Source organism: Vigna unguiculata, chromosome 9 (genome assembly GCF_004118075.2).
Source record: "Vigna unguiculata cultivar IT97K-499-35 chromosome 9, ASM411807v1, whole genome shotgun sequence".
Lineage (NCBI taxonomy): Eukaryota > Viridiplantae > Streptophyta > Magnoliopsida > Fabales > Fabaceae > Vigna > Vigna unguiculata.
This window is the reverse complement of record NC_040287.1, coordinates 42,744,860-42,767,221: the sequence shown is the minus strand read 5'-3', so window position 1 is coordinate 42,767,221 and position 22,362 is coordinate 42,744,860. Positions and strand designations below refer to the sequence as shown.

General features: G+C 31.6%; 4 protein-coding genes across 5 annotated transcripts; 2 read left to right on the top strand and 2 right to left on the bottom strand.

Annotated features, from left to right (window-relative positions):
• The first annotated feature begins 1,081 nt into the window (after window positions 1-1,081).
• LOC114164692 (AT-hook motif nuclear-localized protein 10) lies at window positions 1,082-5,269 on the top strand. Of its 2 annotated transcripts, XM_028049437.1 has the most exons (6): window positions 1,082-1,205; window positions 1,795-2,320; window positions 2,886-2,935; window positions 3,932-4,063; window positions 4,383-4,544; window positions 4,619-5,269. In XM_028049437.1, exons 2-6 carry the CDS (start codon window positions 1,831-1,833, stop codon window positions 4,883-4,885), a joined length of 1,101 nt encoding a protein of 366 aa, XP_027905238.1. In that variant the 5' UTR covers window positions 1,082-1,205; window positions 1,795-1,830; the 3' UTR covers window positions 4,886-5,269. The 2 variants fall into 2 exon arrangements, with proteins under 2 accessions (XP_027905238.1, XP_027905239.1); XM_028049438.1 differs by lacking the exon at window positions 1,082-1,205 and having other exon boundaries at window positions 1,384-2,320.
• A 538-nt stretch (window positions 5,270-5,807) lies between these two features.
• LOC114164061 (cysteine protease XCP2-like) lies at window positions 5,808-7,279 on the bottom strand. The gene is made up of 4 exons (XM_028048540.1): window positions 6,789-7,279; window positions 6,480-6,715; window positions 6,254-6,394; window positions 5,808-6,150 (listed from the first exon to the last, which is right to left on the bottom strand). Exons 1-4 carry the CDS (start codon window positions 7,243-7,245, stop codon window positions 5,935-5,937), a joined length of 1,050 nt encoding a protein of 349 aa, XP_027904341.1. The 5' UTR covers window positions 7,246-7,279; the 3' UTR covers window positions 5,808-5,934.
• A 1,628-nt stretch (window positions 7,280-8,907) lies between these two features.
• LOC114164062 (cysteine protease XCP2-like) lies at window positions 8,908-10,414 on the bottom strand. The gene is made up of 4 exons (XM_028048541.1): window positions 9,911-10,414; window positions 9,562-9,797; window positions 9,341-9,481; window positions 8,908-9,248 (listed from the first exon to the last, which is right to left on the bottom strand). Exons 1-4 carry the CDS (start codon window positions 10,359-10,361, stop codon window positions 9,033-9,035), a joined length of 1,044 nt encoding a protein of 347 aa, XP_027904342.1. The 5' UTR covers window positions 10,362-10,414; the 3' UTR covers window positions 8,908-9,032.
• Window positions 10,415-14,670: 4,256 nt separating this feature from the next.
• On the top strand, window positions 14,671-16,827 carry LOC114164798 (protein CUP-SHAPED COTYLEDON 1). The gene is made up of 3 exons (XM_028049562.1): window positions 14,671-14,943; window positions 15,461-15,750; window positions 16,123-16,827. The coding sequence occupies exons 1-3, from the start codon at window positions 14,739-14,741 to the stop codon at window positions 16,717-16,719; spliced, it is 1,092 nt and encodes a 363-aa protein (XP_027905363.1). The 5' UTR covers window positions 14,671-14,738; the 3' UTR covers window positions 16,720-16,827.
• Window positions 16,828-22,362: the final 5,535 nt, after the last annotated feature.

The following is a 22,362-nucleotide window of genomic DNA, read 5'->3' as shown; positions in this document are numbered from 1 at the left end:
ATATTTGTGTCCAAAAAATGATAAATACAATACCTGTTAATATATATATATATATATATATATATATATATATATATATATAATATTTTATAATATATAATATATTTATAAAAGTGGTAACTATTTTTTATATTTTTTAATTTGATTATTTTTTATGAAATAAATAAACAATATATAAAATAAAAGTATTTAGATTTAGATTTATAATTATGATAATTCTAATAATAATAAATTTTTTATCATAAAATAAAAGTGAATATAAACACGCGTGCATATATTTTCAGTGATATTAATAATATTGATATTAGACATTTTATATATATATATATATATATATATATATTTTAACAGGTATTGTATTTACTATTTTTTGGACACAAGTATATCAACCACTTTCAAAACATTGATGATATGACACATTATTATTAATTACCTATTAATACTAATTTATTATGCATTGATGAAATAGTAATAATATCATTTATTAAGGATATTGTTTACACTGCAAAATTTATTTAATTTTCTATGTACTGTTAGGTTTTGTGATTAAAAAATATAAAAAATATTATGTATAACAATAAATTTCAGAAATATTAACTTCTGTTCTTTCTGAACAGACTTTGCAAATTCCGCTGATTGTTTTTTATTTTGAAAGAAATATATAGAAGTCATTATATGTATAATTATCAAAGAAGAACTAGAAAACTACAATAAATATATATACCTATACTTGTTCTATCAAAGTTAATTTATAAATTTTTATGTATTTTTAATTTAATTTAAGTCAAAATTTATTTTTATTTTATTTTCTTTTTAAGATCTTATAAATATAAAGTTGAGAGTGAAAATAATAATAAAAAAAGAATGGACAGATGTCAGGAAGGGCAGTGTATGAACAGGATAAGCTTATCAAAACTGAATCTCATTCTTTGATGACCTCTTTTTTGTACCAAACCAAACCCAATATTAGCACATTTCTTTTACCTCAATTTTTCAAAATACTAATTAATTAATGTTATACCACCGGGGGCATACCAGGAAAAAACATTTTCAGACCTATTTAAGAATAAACTAAAAAAATAAAATAGAAAACAAATCAAATCTATTGCGAGAAGGGAGCGTCATCGCGTTTCCATCCTAAATCTCACCATTTTCCCTGCCATTATTCTCACTCTCAGCAATTTTATTTTCCTTCAAACTCATTGGTAAGTTTCCCATATTTTTTTTATTTTTTCCTATGTCAGCAATATTCCTCTCCAATATTTTTCTGCTTTTATTTTTTATCCTGATTGTCCCTGCAACTTAAAAAACAATTCTTTCCATCCAAAATTCAATATTTAATATAAACCACAATCTTAATTGGAAATTATATTCAACATCTCCTTCTGTAAACTCTGCAATTTCATCCAATTTGTGAAGATTTTTTTATTTTTACTGCTTTTGCTGGATTGTAAAATTAGGGTTTGGATTTTGTCCCTTTGTTTTTCCTCTTTCCTCTGGGGTTTAGAGTTGGGAGGGAGGTAAAAAATCTGCAATCCAGTGCAAAATTTAAAGAGGAAAGTAAAACAATGCGTGGGTTTCATTTATGAGCAATACTTAGTGGATTTTGAAATTTGAATTTGAATTGTGTAGATGTACTATGAAAGTAGAAAAAGGAAAGATGATGATTGTATTGTATTGAGGGTGTAGAGAGAGGGAGGATTTATGAAGTTACCACTTATGATAAGACATACCATAATAGGATCACCCTAGGGGTTATATTAACCTGACTTCACACAAATGTTCAAATTGCAGTTCTTGTTCTTCTTGATTCTACACTGAGACCTAAACATGAGCATGTCGGGATCTGACATGGTAACCAGGGACCAATTCTCAGTTGGGATGCACAACCCTCAATCCCAACCGCAACAACAACAACAACCTCAACTTCATCAAAACATGCGTATGGACTATGCTGCTGCTGACGGGGCCGCTGTTTTCGCCGCCCCTACCATCAACATCAACGGCGGAGAATCCTCTCCAGTCAGTGTGCCTCCGGGCTTGGGCCTGGGCCAGGCCCATCCCCAGGTCATGGTGGGTAACTCCACTGAGACACTCAAGAGAAAGAGGGGAAGGCCCAGAAAGTACGGGCCTGATGGTGGCATGGCTTTGAGCTTGAACACTACCCCTCCTCCTGGTGGCGCCGCCGTGCCTGTTGGCCATTCCGGTGGGGCATTTCCGGCGGCTCCTCTCTCTGATTCTGCCTCAGCCGGTACCGGGAAGCGTAGGGGCAGACCTCGTGGTTCTGTTAACAAGAATAAGAAAAGCTCAAAGTTTTCTGGTAACTGCTTTTTCCTTTTGTCTTCAATTTTTCTCTCGCATATCTTCTTGTCTGTTGTTTTATAGAGTAAGCTTTACTGTTTTTTTTTTTTCCTTTAAATACTGTATATACCTTCCGACCATGGTTTTTTTTTTTTTTACTTGTTTTCTTTTCAAGGACATGTCTTATTGTTTTTTATTTGCTTAGTTTTTTTCGTTTCCCCACCTTCGGGGTGTGTGTCTATGGAGAGGTATTTGTTATTATATTTCTTTATTATTTATTTATCTATATATAATTTGAGATCTATCGATTCCTGACTGATTTTCAAAATTACTCTTTTGCCCTGTCATGTGCTGTTGTTTCCACTTGTCCAGTGCATTTTATTCTTGTTTTCCCTGAATGTGCGATTTCTTATTTGTTGGTGTCCAATGCTATATTAGATATATACTTGCTATTTTAGATTGTTACGTTCGTTTACTATTATTTTGAAAAAGATGTGCTGGTTCTGTTTTGTTTTGCCCATGAGGTTATGGATTAAATTTCAGTACTTGACATGGTATTATCCTTTGATGGAATCTTTGTGCAGGGCCAGGAGGTTTCTTTACCCCGCATGTCATTACCGTGAAAGCTGGAGAGGTATCTGTTCAATCGTACAACATACGAACTAAATTGTTTTGGTTGTGAATTACTGCTGTGTGGTCTTTTATTTTTCTAGATAATTTTGTTTTCTTGGTTTGTGTATTCCTTGTTCAATAACTTCTGTTCCATGCCTCTTATTAAAGCTGTAATTTGTTGTACTTTGATGAATGTTGTTGTTTGTGATAGGGATATTGTGATCATCAATACGTTTTTCTTTTGCGAACTTTATGAAACTTGATTGCCAACCAAGTGGAAGCTAACTTAGATTAGCTATTTTTATAACTTTTGTATGGATCACATAAATGGAAGATTTATATAGAAAGTGTTATTAATTCAGTCACAATTTGATCTTTAAAAGGAAGAAATGAATTATGTATATCATGCAAGTTGGTTTAATTATTCAATTTTTAGAAGTTTATCTTCTAGGCAGAGTAAGCGAGTTAACTTACTATCAAATTCTTTTTTTTGAATGAACTCGGATAAACTCTTTAAATTTATAGTAAACTTATATAAGCTCTTGAGTCAAGAAGCGACTTAACAAGTTTGAAATCAAATATAATTTTTGGCCCTACTTTATTTTCATATGAAGAACTTGTGTTGATGTGAATTTATATATGATTTAGACATCTGTGTAGTTTTATTTTATTAGCACTGGTGTACTATCGCATTTTATTATTGTGATTTGCTCCTTTTATTTTTATTTTGACGTGGAAATATTGAATTATTCTTGTGTTAACAGTATCATGTTATGTGTATATGTCATTAATAAAAAAAATATATATTCTCTTTTATATTGGGTAAACTCTTACGAGTGTACCAGTTGATTCTACAAGTCCAGCTCACAACATTCCACAAATTTAACGATAAATTCTCGAATTTGATTGAAAACCTTGATCTGATGAGTGAATGTAAGCATGTTATGACTTTTCTGGTTTTGTGTTCTGCTGGAACCTAATATTATGTTTTTTTTAATGTATATTTTGATATATTCAGGATTTATCAGCAAGAATCATGTCAATTTCCCAGAGTGGTACAAGAAATGTTTGCATCTTAAGTGCAAATGGGTCCATATCTAATGTGACACTTCGACAGCCTGCATCGTCTGGTGGAACTGTGACTTACGAGGTTCGTCTTCAAGCCAAAATTATATATCTATCAATTATTTTGTTGCTCTAAATGCGGAGATTCTTTTAACAAATTTAGTGTGTTCTGTTATTTTATCGAACTTCCAGTTTAGACATTCTTATTAATTGTATTTGTTTTCGTATCCCGTGATGGCTACCTATTGCATAGACTTTTAGTGTAAGAAATTTGATTCTAAAACGTTGTTTCGTCAATGCCAGAAATACCTGGCCATTATGATGGTGTCACAATAAGCTAGTTGCATGCCCATAGTATACAAGTAGATCTGTTCTTAGTGTTTTATGTGTTTTTGGGGTTTCAGGGGCGATTTGAGATCTTATCACTCGGTGGTTCATTGTTTCTTACTGAAAATGGTTCTCATGGCGAAAGAACTGGGGGCCTGAGTGTGTCCTTGTCAGGGCCAGACGGCCGCGTCTTGGGGGGTGGAGTCGCAGGTCTTTTGGTGGCTGCTTCCCCTGTTCAGGTGGGTTTTCTTTAAGTGCATGTTACGTGTTTGTGAATTTGTTTGGCCTCTAAATGTGGTGTATATTCATGCAGATTGTTTTGGCTAGTTTTGTTTCCGATGGGAAGCAATCCAAGTCTGCAAAGCGGATGAGGAATGTATCTGCACCGGAAAAGGTTTCCACAGGTGGTGGTGGTGGTGGTGGCGGCGGCCAAAGCAGCTCACCGTCAAGGGGCACTCTGAGTGAGTCTTCAGGTGGGGTCGGGAGTGGGAGCCCACTGAACCAAAGCACAGGAGACTGCATGAACAATATGAACAGCAGCACCCCAACGGCAGGCTTTTCAGGCATGCCCTGGAAGTAAACTTGACCCCTCACTCATCATCACTGTTTTCTGTAGTGTCACATCAGGTTCTACTCACTTGTTATGGTAGTATTACTCATTCAAGACACCTGTTACATTATTAGCTTTGTGTAATGTTAGTTGGAGGATTAACATTTCAGGGATAATACATATGATCTTGTAGCTTAATTTGGTTAGATATTGCGACAGATGTTAGTGTATGTGGACTTGGGTGATTCACGAGATTCTGGCAGAATGTAGTTGTGTTCTAGGACCACCGTGTAGGATCATCATTAGATCTGTTTTATTGTAATTTGTTGTCGGTTCATGTGTCCAAAACTTTCTCCTGTTGCCCAGTTGTTTGGTGGTAATAATACTTAATCTAGTTTAGTCTTTTACATTATATATCTCCGTAATTTTATGATCATTATTACTAAGCTGTTTTATTGTTTTTATACTATTTCCTATTCCGTTTACATCAGTCATGATCGAAAAACCAATGCCGTTTGTTTAAGCTTTTAAAAATGGGCAATTTCAAGTTGTGTAAAAAGCATTTTTTTTAGAGATTTTACAGAAAATATAAAAGAATTTTCGTTTGGAAAATTGTAAAAAAAATGTATTTTATTTTGAAAGCATTGATTTTTTTTTTTCACTATTCACAAAGTTGGTTCGAAATCATTTGAAATATGATATGTATTTTTTTTTTCAAAATATAAGATTTTCTAATGTAATAATAAATGTCAGAACAAAGGGGGTCCTCATGTTTTTTAGATCGATATTGCATTTTGTAGTAGTATGATGTATTTATGACATGACCTTATATAGCCAAACTTCATTTACACCTTTATAAAACTTCAGAGATTTGCAGCAACTTTTCATCCAGAAAAGGAATAATGAAAAGCTACATTAATGGATGACATTAAAGGAATAATGCTCAAGGGAATAATGTAAAGATTAAATCATTTTATTATCACAAAGAAAACGTTACATTGTTTGAATTTTTCAGCAGACACCGAGAATGGATCAGTAAAAGGAAACAACTTGAGACACCAGAAAATGTTTTTTTTATCTTATTTCTTCTTGGTAGGATAAGAAGCCATCTTATAGATTCCGCAGATTCCCTCAGGTTTTCCGATGTTTCTCTTCATTCTTATGTACCCTTTCTCTCCCCACTTAGATCCCCATGAATTTTTCACTATGATATAATCCACTCCTTTTGAAGTTCCGTATCCAACAGCAGCCACTCCATGATCTAAGTCACTTCCGCAATGTCCATCGAAAACACCCTGAATACAACAATCAATTAAACAAACACCTTGTATTAAAATTAGTTTCTTCAACAAAAACAAAAAACAAAAAAAGTAGCACTTGGTTTATAATTTAACGTACCCCACTGTAAAATTGGAAATCTCTGCTTGAAGCCTCTATGGCCACACTGAGGGGTTGGTTCGCAAGAGCCTTCAATAGGCTCTGTTCATTGTTTTGTGGCACGTCATGGTAGCCACTAATCGTGACGACTTCAGTTTCTTCCTGGTGATGGAACAGGTGAAAGACTTTTAGCTTATCTATCTGATAGCGATGTTACATTAGACTTGAATTTTGTTTAGGTTGTTACCTTAGTCATCTCGCAAGTACCTTCCTCCATGATGTAAGGATAGTCTTCCTCTTTATGGAGTCCACCGTTTTGTACTATAAAAGAGAATGCATAATCCATGAGGCCCCCATTGCAACCACTGTTGTAAGTTCTGTCACAGTCAATCAATTCTTGCTCAGACAATGATGTCAAATTTCCCGTCACAATTTGGTTTATTCCTTCAACCGCTGCAACAGTGGAAAATGCCCAGCAGCTACCTGAAACAACAATCAACATGGTTAATCTCTATTTGACACAACAAGAATATTAATAATTACGATATATACTTACCACATGAACCTTGGTTCTTGACTTGTGTCACAGCACCCTTCTTTCTCCAATCCACCGACTTCGGCAATTCAACATCTTTGTAAGTGAATTCTTCTGGGGATTCTCTCCTTCTAGAGTTGTCAACCTTAAGGCCAAGATATTTGTTCTTAAACTCTTGGTGGCTCAAATCCGCAAACTCGTTCAACCCAAGCCAGTAGTTGGTGATGACGTTGTTTCTCTCATCTATGTGCTTCAAGTTGTCCTTGAAAATGTGGAACCTTAGCAGCTTCTCCTCAATGCTCTCGTAAATCTTGCCGTGCCGAGACATCCAGGATTCAAAGAGTTGAATGAGCTTATCCATGGAGTTTAAGTCCTCCGGTGAGTACCCCACAATGGAGAAATGGCGTCCAAAAGCCAGAGATGAGAACAGGCAGAAGGAGCAGGCAAGGAGAAGTAAGTTAGAGGAGGAGAAAGCCATGGCTATGGTTGTTGCAATGTGAATATAGGTAAGGGATGAAGAAGAATGAGGAAAGAGAGGCTTATATATATAGGTTTTGTGTGGTTTTTAGATGTGGGATTGTTATGAGTAGTATGCTTCAAGCATGCATGTTCTTTTGACGTGGCTTTACATCAAAGCATAATAATATTATATCACATGCCGTAATTGTGTGGCACAAGATGGAGTATATGATACAATATATTTACTTCGGTGCATGCAGTAGGAGAACTTATTCGGATAATATTTTACTTATGTTTCGGTTCAACGCAAGACAAAGACTTCAAACATTGATACAAGACATATGTAAATAATAGTGTAAAATATGTTATTTGTCCCTTAAGTAGTGAAAATTAGAATTAGTCACTCTTCAAAATTTTGGTTCAATTTAGTTTCTGAACTTCAAAATTGTATAGATTTAGTTTTTTTAACCAGATTTTGTTTAATTATTTGACGTTTTAAATGTGTTTCATGATAGTTTATTAGCTAATATTTAAGCAAAAATGTGTCAAATTGTGTAAACATCTCAAATACTATCATGAAATGCCTTTGAAACGTTAAATAAACTTATCAAAATTTGTTTCAAAGGATTAAATTCATGCAGGTCTAAAGTTGAGAGATTAAATTGAACCAAAATTTCGATAAGGGACTAATTTCAATTTTCACTTAAAGTTGAGGGAGAAAAACATATTTAACCCTAAATAATATATATCTTTCTGGTGAAAGGTTAAAAAACGTGTTAGAAGGATTACTTTGGTTGAGATTTCTCTTTGAAAGAACAGAAACTGTATTTGAAATTTTCCATTTTCCATAAAGAAGTTGAAAGATAATAATATCTGCACTCGGGTGATTCAAGAGAGTTGAGGCAGAATGAGATTGAAACTTTTTTCTTAGGAAAATATTTTTTTACACCACTTTGCACCCATGACAACTAATTTTTAGAAGTATTTTAATCATTAAAAAAAGTTAACTTTCAGATTTGTAAAGAAATATAGGTATAATAAAAAGTCTATGGATTCTTTTTCATACTTTTTGTTACTGATTTTATTTTATAAACAAATGCTAATTATTAGTATTTTTCTTACTAAATCAATTTTATTTTTTCAAGTTGTTTATTTTAGAAAAATTCATGATTTTTTTTCTTTGTTTTTATCTAATTACTAATTCACCTCATTGGTATTTTTTTTATACTTATTTATGTTTTGAATATCAATTACCAGAAGCTTCTTAAAAATAAAAAAAAGCTATGTTTTTTTTTTAATTAAATAATTTGATAAATGTTAAACCAACGTTTTTTGACATACTCATGTTATTGATACCATATTATCAGGGTAGACAGAGTAATAGATAACTCTTTTAGGATGTGATACGATATCGCGTTAAAATTTTGGGTGCATAAAAATTTCGCAATGCAGAATAGTGTTATATTTTTTCTTTTATAGTGTATTAGATTATTTCTTTTAAGACAACCCTAAATGAAAGGTGTGCTGTGTTCTTGTCATGGTGATCATATATATACATTTGTGTTCTCATTGCACTACTTTAAATTAGAGTGATAACAGTGGTCTCAGTTCTATACCTTTCGGTTTTGGAAAGGAAACATAGAACAACGAAGAAGGAAAAATCCCTCAAGACTCAAGGGAATAATGAGAAGAGTTAACGAAATTTTTATTATCATTATGTGGGAAAAGTTACATTGTTTTCAAGGAAAAGCTGAAACAGGTAGAATGAAGGAAAGAAATTGAGACACAACAATGGAGTAATCAATCTTATTTGTTCTTAGTGGGATAAGAAGCCATCTTGTAGATTCCACAGATTCCCTCGGGTTTTCCAATGTTCCTCTTCATTCTGATGTATCCTTTTTCTCCCCACTTAGAACCCCATGAATTCTTCACTATGATATAGTCCACACCTTTCGCACTTCCGTATCCAACAGCTGCTACACCATGATCTAGGTCACTTCCGCAATGTCCATCGAAAACACCCTAAAAAACAACGTTGTATATATTAGTTCAAACCAGTTTCTCTGATCAAACTATAACCATGTGTTTGTAGTATAGTTTATAGTAAAACATACCCCGCTATAGAATTGGAAATCTCTGCCTGAAGCATCTATGGCCACACTGAGGGGTTGGTTTGCAAGAGCCTTCAATAGGCTCTGTTCATTGTTCTGTGGCACGTCATGGTACCCGCTAATAGTAACAACTTCAGTTTCTTCCTGTGAAACAACCGAACCAAAACATGTTATTTGCCAAGTTTAGGTTAGGTTAGGTTAGAGTTGATGTTTGCTTAGATTACCTTTGTCATCTCGCAGGTACCTTCCTCCATGATGTAAGGATAATCTTCCTCTTTGTGGAGTCCACCGTTTTCTACTATGAACGAGAATGCGTAGTCCATGAGACCCCCATTGCAACCATTGTTGTATGTTCTGTCACAGTCAATCAACTCTTGTTCAGACAGCGATGTCAGATTTCCGGTCACAATCTGGTTTATTCCCTCAACTGCTACAACAGTGGAAAATGCCCAGCAGCTACCTGAAACAACAATCAATCAACTAATGAACAAAGGACCATGAAGTTTGTAATACTGAAAAATTCTATTCATGTAGTACTTTAGGGTTTGAATTTGGTAGAACGAATATACTTACCACATGAACCTTGGTTCTTGACTTGCGTTACAGCACCCTTCTTTCTCCAATCCACTGACTTTGGCAATTCAACATCCTTGTAAGTGAACTCTTCTGGGGATTCTCTCCTTCGAGAGTAGTCAACCTTGAGACCAAGATACTTGTTCTTGAACTCTTGGTGGCTCAAATCAGAAAACTCAGTCAAGCCAAGCCAGTAGTTGGTGACCACCTTGTTCCTCTCATCTATGTGCTTTAGGTTATCCTTGAAAATCTCAAACCTTAGAAGTTTCTCCTCAATGGTCTCGTAGATCTTGCTGTGTCTTGCCATCCACGATTCAAAGAGTTCAATGAGTTTATCCATGGACTTTAAGTCCTCAGATGAATAGCCCACAATGGAGAAATCGCGGCCAAAAGATAAAGACGCAAATAGGCAGAAGGAAGCAAGAAGAAGTAGCTTAGAGGAGAAAGCCATGGCTATGTTTTTGAAGTGTGAGTAGAAGAGAAGAATTTAAGAGGGAAGGGATGAAGAAGAATGGGAAAAGAGAGAAGTATATATATAGGTTGTGTGATGATACTTTGAAGTAAAGTCTTCTGGGATTGTAGTAGTCTTCAAGTATATTTTTGATTCTGCCTTTACATCAAAGCATAATACTAAGATATGTTTTGGAGAACCTTGGATTTATTATGTGAAAGGTCGGTTTATGGTAACCTTGGATTTTAAACTAGGTTATCATAAGCTTCTTCCTATGGTTTTTTTAGGACTCATAATGATGTTACTAATTTGCAACTGAAAAACCAACCAAACTTATTATAACAGAGATTCAATATTTATCTGTCAAATAAGACTTATACAATTGGATCATTTTAAATAAAACTAAATTTATCTGTGCAGCAGATATTTTGTAGTATCCTCTTATCTCTTTAACATGCTGGTTATTCTAATAAATTAAATCCTTCGAGTGCTCAATACTAAAATAAAAAATCAAACAAACAAAAAATTATGTGATTTACTTAAGAGTATAAATAGTCAAGTTAGATAAGACTTTAAGTTTGACCTAAATTATAAGTCTTCTTAAAGGTTTGATGCGTACAAATATTTTATTTAAAGTATACGTCTATTTTAACCTTAAAATTATAAAAATACTAATTGCCGCATTTACCTAATATATAGGTTTCTTGACCTAAAACCATATATAAGCAATTACATATATTTTTATGTTATTATGTATAATATATGCATTACACAATTATTTATATGAACAGATTGACATATGATACTAGATAGGATTTTCTTAAAAAGAAAACATAAAGTTTAGTGTTTTTTATTATCTAAATTTTGTAAAAGACATGGGTGATGTTTATATATATATATATATATATATATATATATATATATATATTGAGTCTAACTTATATAAAAATTCACATTACTTTCACCAAAAATTTTAAGAGAATAAATTTTTAAATCTATTTAATTTTATTATTTTTACCTAATGTGGGTGAAACTTAAATTTTTCAAACACTTCATCACACCAAATTTAGTATATACTAGGAAGTAATTTTTAATATTTAGGAAATTCTCTCTGAAAAAAAATGGCATATATCCTAAGACTAAATATATGAGATTTAATGAGATATTACATTATCATGGAATTTTTCTTTATTATGTATGCCATTTTATTGATTTCTTATATCTGGATCCTGTGTGGGTAGGTGCCGCTACAGTTTCTATATTGGAATTTAATTCCAATATAAAGAAAAAAAAAATACGTTAAAATGAGTGTAATTGGATATTGTTATGTGAGGAAATTTTGGCTTATTGTGGAATATTAATTATGTGAAATGTATGTAAAGAAAGAGAGAAAAATATTAAATTAAAATTATGAGAAGAGAAATAATCTCACTGTTGAAGCTGTGTATTTTATTTTACATGATGAATTTATTTTATAATATAGGAGAAATTTAACCTTGTTATATATTGTGATTCCAAATTAGATAATTTATTTTTTTAAAATGTGGTCAATACTTAACATTATGTTTTTGTCGGTCTTCAGTATTTGTCCTTGATATTATTGCTCTTTTATTATGTATGGTTCCTGTCAATACGGCCCAAGCTATGATAACAGAGTACGTACAGCGTACGTACATGTAGATCATACGCTAACTTGTTGCATATCCTAAGTCCTAACGGTTACCCATTATTGTATACACCCGTACCAAATAATTTCCTTTTTTTGTATATCATCATTTTTCTCACCTTCAAATTTTTATATCCATTTAAACGTTCCAGAACAAATTCTCAACATTTATTACTAATTTAAAATTGAAATTGAAATTATAATGCAATTCTTTAATTTTTATTTTAAGCATAAATTTGAGATGGATACGTTTATGCATGCATAAGAAACTAAAAAACTAAAGGGAAAAATCAACCATGGTAAGAAAAGTAAAGCTAATTATTAGTGATAGTAAAGAAAATGTTTAATTGATAATTTAGTCCCTATATTTTTCTTGACTAAATTAATTTATTTTTTTTAAAAATGATTCAATTAATTATCTAGTAAACAATAGAGTCAATGTATTTATTTCATCCGGTGTTAAAACTTTGGTTGTCATGTATTAAAATTAAAATCTGAATCATATTATATTATATCTTAACAATGTGCGGTAAAATCAAAGAAATTATAAGATAAAAATATGATATAGATTTTGACATGTAATATGTTGATTTTTTTTCACATAACACTTCTAATATACACTCTAATTTAGCGTAAAGGGTTATGTTGAATTTAAAAATAAAATAAAAACTGAATTAAATAAAAAATAAATATTATTCCGATTTTTCGAGAGAGTTCTATTATAGTTTTGTCGTTAAAAGGCATTTTATAGGATAGAAGGAGGTATGAGTATTTGAAATTCATTTGAAGTTAACTCAACCCTACAAAATCGGATTGTAAGGTGCACCTCACTTATATATTATGAATTGACCTTATCTCTAGTCAACGTGGGACTTCCAACATGATATATTTTCTCAAAGTTGTCTTCTTCTACACTTATTTAGGAGTTAAATCGAGAGAAAAAAATAATAGTATGGTAGGAATAGAAATATATATTAAGGTTAAAAGAGCATTAAAAGCAGTTGCTCTAGAATGGATGTGATGAAACCCTAGTAAGGTTGGGGAAGAGCAGTGTTTGAAAAGCACCAAAATAAGCAGTGTGGAGTGAGGAAGAAGGCATTGCAATCTGCTATGCTATACCCACATCACAGAGAGAGGTTGGGGATGTGTGCAATACTCGTATACAAAAATGAAAATTCAGAAGAACACAGAAGAAGGTCCAGGAGCTAAGATCATAGGCTTATGTAACCTACACACACTGTAGCCTATGGCGTATTGGATTCTCCTTCTGCTGTTATCTTTTACTTCGCCAACTCACTAAGATCTAACCTCTCTTCTACTCACATGCACATGAATCTGCACCTGCACCTTCACCTTCATGCTTCTTCTATCTATCTTACTTAATTAATTTCTGTTATCATACACAAATACACGTGCGTTCTATGTTTTCTTTTCGATTAATCACAGTTTAGTATTGCACCTCTCTCTCTGCTCAGCTATTCTATTTTCACTGTTACAGTTTACTACTCACTACCTACCTATCACTCTACCTACGTCATGCAACCCTATTTCCTCTTTGGTGCCAACCACAATCATTTACTCTCCCACTAATCATATTCAATTTTTCACCTTCTATCTTCAAACCATGAATTAATTTAACCAACTGCTCCTTCTATGTATCAATCTTTTCACGATTCACTACATCATCATCATCATCAACTACAATCGTTAAAATGATTCACGAAACGTTACAGTTCCCAACGTTGCCAGTTTATTGGTGACAAGAGAAAAAAAAAAGATAACAAGTCATGAAGACAATTATAGGTGATGTGATGTGATGTGATGAGATAATCGCTGTTGTGAGGCCATGTGGTTTTATTTTATCTTATCCCTTTTTTCTCAGTTCAGACAATTCAACCCCTTTTACATGCTGTTTGCGACAAATCAAAGAAATTGATTAAACTGTTCTACTGCTCTTGAATTTAATGCAGTCCTTACTTTAAACCCTTAAAAACGAGTTCCTTCCACCTATGCATTTTATTTATAGTTTTGTTAACGTTAGCCCAGGTTTTTTACAAGAAAAATTTGTCTGTACTACAGTTCTTTACGTGATGAAAACTTTCCCATTTTAAAAGTTGCTTCGAAACTTCAAAATCAACTTTCAAACACTGGTGTTATCAGAACCATTTTATGGAATTGCTGTTTAATTTACCTCCAATAAATGGAGTTATACAACCTTATCTTAATTGGACCACTGCAATTAAGGACCAGCATCCAAATTTAGCTCTATTTTATGCCATTAACATAATTTTAAATAGAATATAGAGTTACATATACATATACACATATATATATATATATATATATTTATTTTGTCTTTTTATTCCCTATTCCTGTTATTATAAAAGCAATTTCTCTTATACGAAACAATTATCTTGGGTTAACAAGAGAGTGACTAAATACTATACAGTGTGTAGCTATCCTCACCAGTTTTTAAGTGATTTACTCTTTCGAAAATTTTGATTGTGTACTGTATGTCCACGTTTAGGTTCATACGTATACCTGTTCACCTGTTGGTTTGGATCTACTCCTCCCCTCGTTTTCAGTAACATTCATTATATATCTCACTCCAATCCCTTTACCTCATCACTATTTTCCTGTTCTTAAAGCTTCACTCTCTCACTTTTCTTTGCATAAAAAAGTAAAGGTTTCAGTAGATTTTTGAGGAGGACATGCTGGCAATGGAAGAGGTACTGTGTGAACTTAGTGATCATGAAAAGAGAAACGAGCAAGGTCTGCCACCGGGTTTCAGGTTTCACCCCACTGATGAAGAACTCATAACCTTTTACCTCGCTTCAAAAGTCTTCAATGGCACCTTCACCACCGTCAAGTTTGCTGAGGTTGATCTCAATAGATGTGAGCCTTGGGAACTTCCAGGTATATATATTCTTCTACCCAAAAACCCTCACAACAAGGGTGTGCACCTTCAGTTTCATCAACTAGATTAGGTGTATGCTAATGTTATCCTATTATATTAGTTACAGTTCCTGCTGGATTCCGCCTCGTATATATTTAGGTTAATTCGTGAAAACTAAGATTTATGTTGTGGGCTATCCACTAGCATGTCACCTCAAATTTCTAATGGCGTCATCAACTTATATATACTATCTTTGGATCTTCTTCTTGTTTTTCCTGTTCCTAATTTCTGTGTGCTGAACAACGATCGAGAGTGGACAGCTACATAACTCCAACAAAGTTAGAACAAAATTTAAGCAAAGGCCAAAAAGACAAACCCTATATATAGAAATGTGAAATTATTTATGTGGTGATGGGAGAAAGATTGATATGAAAGCAACTTGGTTCATGTACATTAATTTATATAGATTTAAGTGAAAAATATAAAATTAGTATCTGTTGTTGATATTGTTGAATATTGATGTGAGAGTGGAAGCAGATGTGGCGAAGATGGGGGAGAGAGAGTGGTATCTGTTCAGCTTGAGGGACAGAAAATACCCGACCGGACTTAGAACAAACAGGGCGACCGGAGCTGGGTACTGGAAAGCCACTGGGAAGGACAAGGAAGTGTTCAGTGCATCAAGTGGAACCCTACTTGGGATGAAGAAGACCCTTGTTTTCTACAAAGGAAGGGCCCCTCGTGGGGAAAAGACCAAATGGGTCATGCATGAGTACCGTTTGGACGGTGACTTTTCCCTTCCCCACCCTCACCCTCATCACATCTCAAAGGTACTACTACTACTGCTACTACTCAATTATTTTTCCTTTTTTTCTTCATTTCATATTTAATGTTTCATCTTCTACAATAACACCCCATTAATAGATACTTAAAATTTCAATCTTGTTTCAACAATGGTGGTGAATGCAGAATCTATAGCACGTGCACCGTGCGAATCAAGTTACCTCCCATTCCTACTCCCTCCTAAACTTTTTGTCTCCTTCTGGGTTGACCCACCTACGTCCTACACCATGCCACCATGTCTTTTCCTTTTCACCAACCAAACATCATTTATTTATTATTAACCTTTTCGGTGCTTCTTTTCATATGATTTATTATTACTACATGCTGATCCTAGTTCCACCAATGTTTGTTTTTCACAGGAAGAGTGGGTGATATGCAGGATATTTCATAAATCCGTGGAAAAGAGGACTCCACTGCTCCAGGTTCAAGGGCATTCAGATGCTTCTTCTTCACCAGCAAAAAATTCTTTACCTCCTTTACCTCCATTGGAACTAGAACAACTAGAACACCAAACTCACCTCTCTCATTCTCACCCTTATCTTTTCCCATTGCATGCATCACCGCAACTCACTAACACCAGAAACCATACATCATTTTCTGACCTATTCTTCAAGCCCCCCCCGCACCTCTCACAACAACAAAACTGCATCCTCAAGGAAAAAACAGCTCCGAAAGTAATAAAAACGGAGGAGGCTACAGCATTGTATCAGTACCATTTACTAGGTGACAGTAACAACAACCTGCGGTTGAACCAAAATCCAAGTAATTTCCCAAACCCTTTCGGTGATGTTGAGGTGGATGGTGGTGGGTTGTTGATGGCATTCTCAGGAGGTCCAAATGGTGAAGTTAGGGACATGTCCACTTCGACAGCCTTTAATAGGGTGGTAGGGTTGCAGCAGCTCATAGATGCTGCTCATATCGGAATAGATTCTTGGCCTCTGGCCCAGCATGTTTAAAATGTCTGTAATATATATTTATTCACATATATATTTACTGCTCTATATACAGACCCCTCAGATATTCTGCTACCTTATGTATTTGTTTTGCGTAACATATATTAATTAAATCACTGCTTCTATTGTATGCATGCCTATGTCAAGCTAGATCTTCTAGATTTGTTACGTTCCGTGACTACAACCTCAGACACGGACAAGATGGATCTGTAACACATTCTCGGACCTCTGATCCACCATGGTTGTACGTCATCCGTTTTTACAAGGATTTACCGTTAAATTAACTCTCATTATTATAGCTATGTTACTCAAATCAATTCATCTTTATCAACACAAAGACCAACAAAAGCTTAGATCTTTTTTTTTTTTTACTTGTTAGTGCATAAAGCTTGACACTACAAGTTAACCTTCCATGCAAGTTTTGAAATCTCGTTCTCCACAATTTGAAGGAATCTTGGTTCGTGATGGTTCAGGCTAACCATAAATCTAAAGTGCGCATTAAAGGATATACTGAATCAAAATTTGTGACATTCCAACACTATGAATAGTACAACTCCAACACTTTATATAAGATAATGAGATATAAGTAAAGAGAGGAATATAAAGGATGAAATGAGTAATATGAGAGAAAACAAAAAAGAGAAAAATGTTACTATTAAACTATGAATAATATATATAACTCCAAATTATTAATTATTATATTGATTTTGTTAAGGGCCACAGAAGCAGGAACAGCAATGATGGCAGCACAGCCATGGCAGTAGCCCAGTGGCAGTCATCATGATGAAATTCACTCTTTCTTCTTTTCAGTATTCTCAATATTTATATACATTTCTGGTTTCCACATCGTAAATGGCATAACAGATCTGAGTTCTACCTACCGGTGGAGACTCCGAACAAGAACCTTTGTGTGTGAAAATGTACATTTTCTAAATGAATTTATTTTTCATTTTCATTACAATTGATAGTTCTGCCACAAAATGCTAAGATGTATGGCCCATTGACAGATTATTTTCTTCTAGGAAAAAGTATTGCTCACATGACATACCCTCCTCACTTGCAATGCAATAATGCATCTTTAATTTTCCCCATCTTCAGAGCATGAACTTTCATCCACATTCATTAAAAAAAATCAATAAATATTAACTTTAGAGAATTAGCTAGCATTTATATATTATAAATTAGATTTACACAGGGGATGTAAAATCTGTTATACATTATTTACGTTTAAATATTATATTTGTAGCATGGAACTAAATATTAATATATAGTCTAATAATAAATCAATAATAAATAATATGACAGGTTCATCAAACAATAAATTTTATTAAATGAATAGTTCTTATATCATCTTACACAGATATACTTTAATGATAATTCAATTTTATAAAATTAGTTTGTTAAAATAAAATTTACATTATATATATATATTATAAATTAACTTTATCTCTAATCAATATTCAATAATTTGAATGGTTTTATTTAAGACACAAATTAAAATAACAATCTTGTCTCACAGAATTGTTTTTTTCAAAATTTTAATGATAATATATGAATAAAATTGTCCTTAAAATTAGAATATATATCTAAAAGAAAATTCATTCACTATTATATTAATTATTGTTGAATCGATCACCATTAATATATTCTTAATCTAATGTAAAATAGTTATCAATATAGTTATACGGTTTCACAAAATATATTGCTATATCATATTAGCGAACCACTTATTCATTTTAAAAATAAAAATTTGTGTTTTATATTTTAAAAGTACAATCACACTAGAGACAAAGAGACTCAATTTCATAGTTAAATATCTAACACTTTTAAAACACCTATAAACACACAAAAGAAGGCCACTTAATGAAAACTAAATTACTTATTAACACTGTTAACTAATATGCTATTGTTCTTGCATGAAATGTATTTTTTAATTTATTAATTTTTCATATTAAAAAAAGTACATTAAACGACTATATAATATTTTTTACTTTATATACAAATCAAATGGACCAAACTCATCGAACCAAGAATCTAAATCAAACAAAGTGGTATATTAGGTCCATATTTTAAATGGGTCGGGTCGAAGAGACTGAAGTTCAGACTTGAAACAAATTCATCCACCCATATAACCAATTACAGCTATTCATCGGCAGAAGTTAATTCAGATTAAATGCAAATAACTTTTACTCAAATCATCATTTGTAATCATTTAACTTTTTACTAACACCAAGATACATTAAATTTGCTTATTTCCCGTTCGATGTATATTACTCAAAATAGCATAAGAAAGGATTGTGTTACAGATCCAAAGTTCAAATCTTGTAACTTTTTTTTTTTATTCATGCACTTCCTTTTTCTATATGTAAATTATGAATGAAAAGTAGTAAATGAGTTTATAAAGTATATAAATAAATTGGTTATGAGACGGTAGATTATGCCATGACAGGTTTTTGTGTTTTATTATTACAAATTTAAACTGTTGATTTTATCAGCAATTTGTTGGAAATCTCACATCAATTAGAAATAAGAAAAATGGGGTGCAAATCTCACCTTACAAGTCAGTTTTGGTGGGTTGAGTTAGACTTAAAACTCACTTCTAACACAATTTAGGTTCTTTTACTATTATTTGGTTTTTGTCAAACTTAATTTATATTGAAATAATTAGTTGATTTTTAATAAAAATATAATTGTGAGGCAATATTTAAAAAAAAAAATTGATAAATAGTGCATGTGAATTGAGCGAGACATGAAGCATATGGATAATGCATGGCACATGGAGAAAGGACCTACCATTGTTGTCAATATAGGAATTAGATTGTAATTAGTTATATTTATTGTTGAATGGGGGAACAATGTATTTTTTAAAATTTTGAATTTTAAAACATGAATCATTTTATTTGAAAATTATATACAATTAAAATTAGGATAAATATTGATATTTATCTTATTATAATAAAATGTCATAAAAAATAAAAAACCAAAACATGTGTTTTCATTAATCATTTGGAGAAGACTTACAAGTGCTATTGGATTCAAGATCTTAAAAGTTGTGGTCACCTGCACATTGGTACCAAAATGTGTTTCAGTTGGAATGATTTAATTTTATGTCTTTTGTAGTTAATGATTGAAGTGGGATGAAATTAAGTTTTCGAAGGAGATAAACAATAAATATAACGCTTTTTTAATAATTTGTTTTTCTTTTGAACTTTTTAAATTATTTATTTATCTCCCACGATTCATTTTAAATAAAGAACCCTTTCTTGGATTATATATATATATATAATATTCAAATATCTCAAGTTTTGTGGTTTTACTCCTTTACACACTCATTTCGCTAGAGTGATAGATGGGGTATGAAATGGACGGAGTACTAAAATAAAAAGGGAATATGCATGGTGAATTAGGTGAAATTGCATCACTCATAACCTAATTAATGTTACATGTGCCTCTACATGTTAAAAAAATCAAACTACTTAGGATTCTGTCCCCCATACTTCAAAGCACCACTCATTACACTTTTCTCTTCTTCATTTTTTATTTGAAAATTATTATAGTATTTCAAGTTTATAATTCTGCCAATTCTAATATTCAATTTTTATTTTATTTTTAATTTTTTCACTTTTATCATATTTTATCTATTTATTGAATTTCTAACAAAATGATAGTGTTCATAGAAAAAAGAAATAGTAACAGAATAACGTCATTTTATTTGTTTACACATAATTAATCACATTAATTGTTTAGCTTACACTTATTTTCGCAATTAATTTAGAAATAAATAAAGTTAATTTAATGTGATAAGGATATTCACTAACATTCTTACAGATCACGACATGTATGGTTGTGTTAAGCTTATAAAATTGGTAAAGTATATATTATTTATTTATCTTAAAATGAATATTAGTAATTTGATACCATAAAAAAAGAACCAAACAAAAAATTACTTCTGTACTCTTATAATACATGGATTATATGTCGCTGTAACATGAATATTGCATAATTAGTTAACTAACTTTACTTATTTTAATTCTTTTATTTTTTTCATTACAACTCATCTTCAAGATCTTTGTGATCAGTAAATCATGATTTTAAAGATAAAGGAATAGCACGTGTTTCTCAAAATATGCAGAAGAATTAATAGATGATCGTATTTTATATTCATTAGACAAACCCAACGTAACAAGTAAAGGTTTTAGAGCAAGTCTTTCCTTTTTTTTTTCAATGGCAAAGTTCACGCAATATCACATAAATCGTATATCACATGGAACAAATGAATATTTTATAATGTTTTCTTTTATTTCAAAAAATTGTCATGCTTTTTAGCATAAGAAGTAAGTGTATTATTTAAAAAGATGAAAATAGAAAAGAAAATAAAAAGTGAGTGTCACGTGATGAACCTGGTAATTTGTCTTTGCCAACCCGCTGACAATTAGATGGTGTGAGGTAGATGCATGTATATATATATATTTTTTTAAATAAAAATTTTGACTTATAATTTAAAAGAAATAAAATGGTATAAATTTAGAGAGAAAATGGGAATGAGAAAGTATGTGATGAACCCCCTTTCCAACAAGTTGTGGGTCCTAAAGAGAGAGAGGGAAGTACTGTTTGAATGTAAGGTTTGAGGTGGAAATAAATATAGTTATTTTATATATATATATATATATATATATATATATATATATATATATTCACAAGTGATTCTTATAAGACACATTTACAATAAAAAGTAAATGAAGGTATATATATATATATATATATATATATATATATATATATATATATATATATATATATATAACATATTTGCTTTAACCAAGTTAAATAATTTAGTCAATGAACTTAATTCCAACATTTTTGGGTGTTCCAAAACACTTATTTTATTTTTCTTTCAATCTAACATTTTTGTATTTATCTTTTTGTTTTTTTAGTAGGAGTATCTCTTTTCTCTTTAACATTCTCTTAAACTTCTTAGTCATTAATGTCATTTTGTCATTTGGATATTTTGAATCTAAATATTTATGGAATCTCATATATATTCTTGCACTTTCAAACCTTTATATAAACTTTTACTTTTTTTTTATAAAGTTTATAACATCGATTTTCTTTCTATTGTATTCCATGGATATATATATATATATATATATATATATATATATATATATATATATATATATATATATATATATATATATATATATATATATATATATATATATATATAAAAGAAGTTAATTAAGTGTAATAAGATTGTAGTATTTCATAGTTGCACAAATATGAATCACATTTCAGACAATACCTGGACAATCTCGTACTTGTAATATTTTTTATATTCCCAAAAGCCACAATTAATAATGTATCTTACCTCCACATTTAATAATTGTATGCATTTTGAGATTTTTTTTTACCATGTGATACCCTTTTGTGACTATTGTGCATAGGCGATAATATAGAATTGATATACATCTTCAAAATAAATAAATAAAATATTTTTTTAGTTTTCAAAAAAATCTTTAAAAGATATTGTCTTCTTTATTTTTTGTTTTTTTACATCCCAACTGACGCTTAACAAATAAGATATGTTTTTAACAAATTTAAAATTATATTATGATTTTATTTTATTTTTTACTTTATTTATAAGCT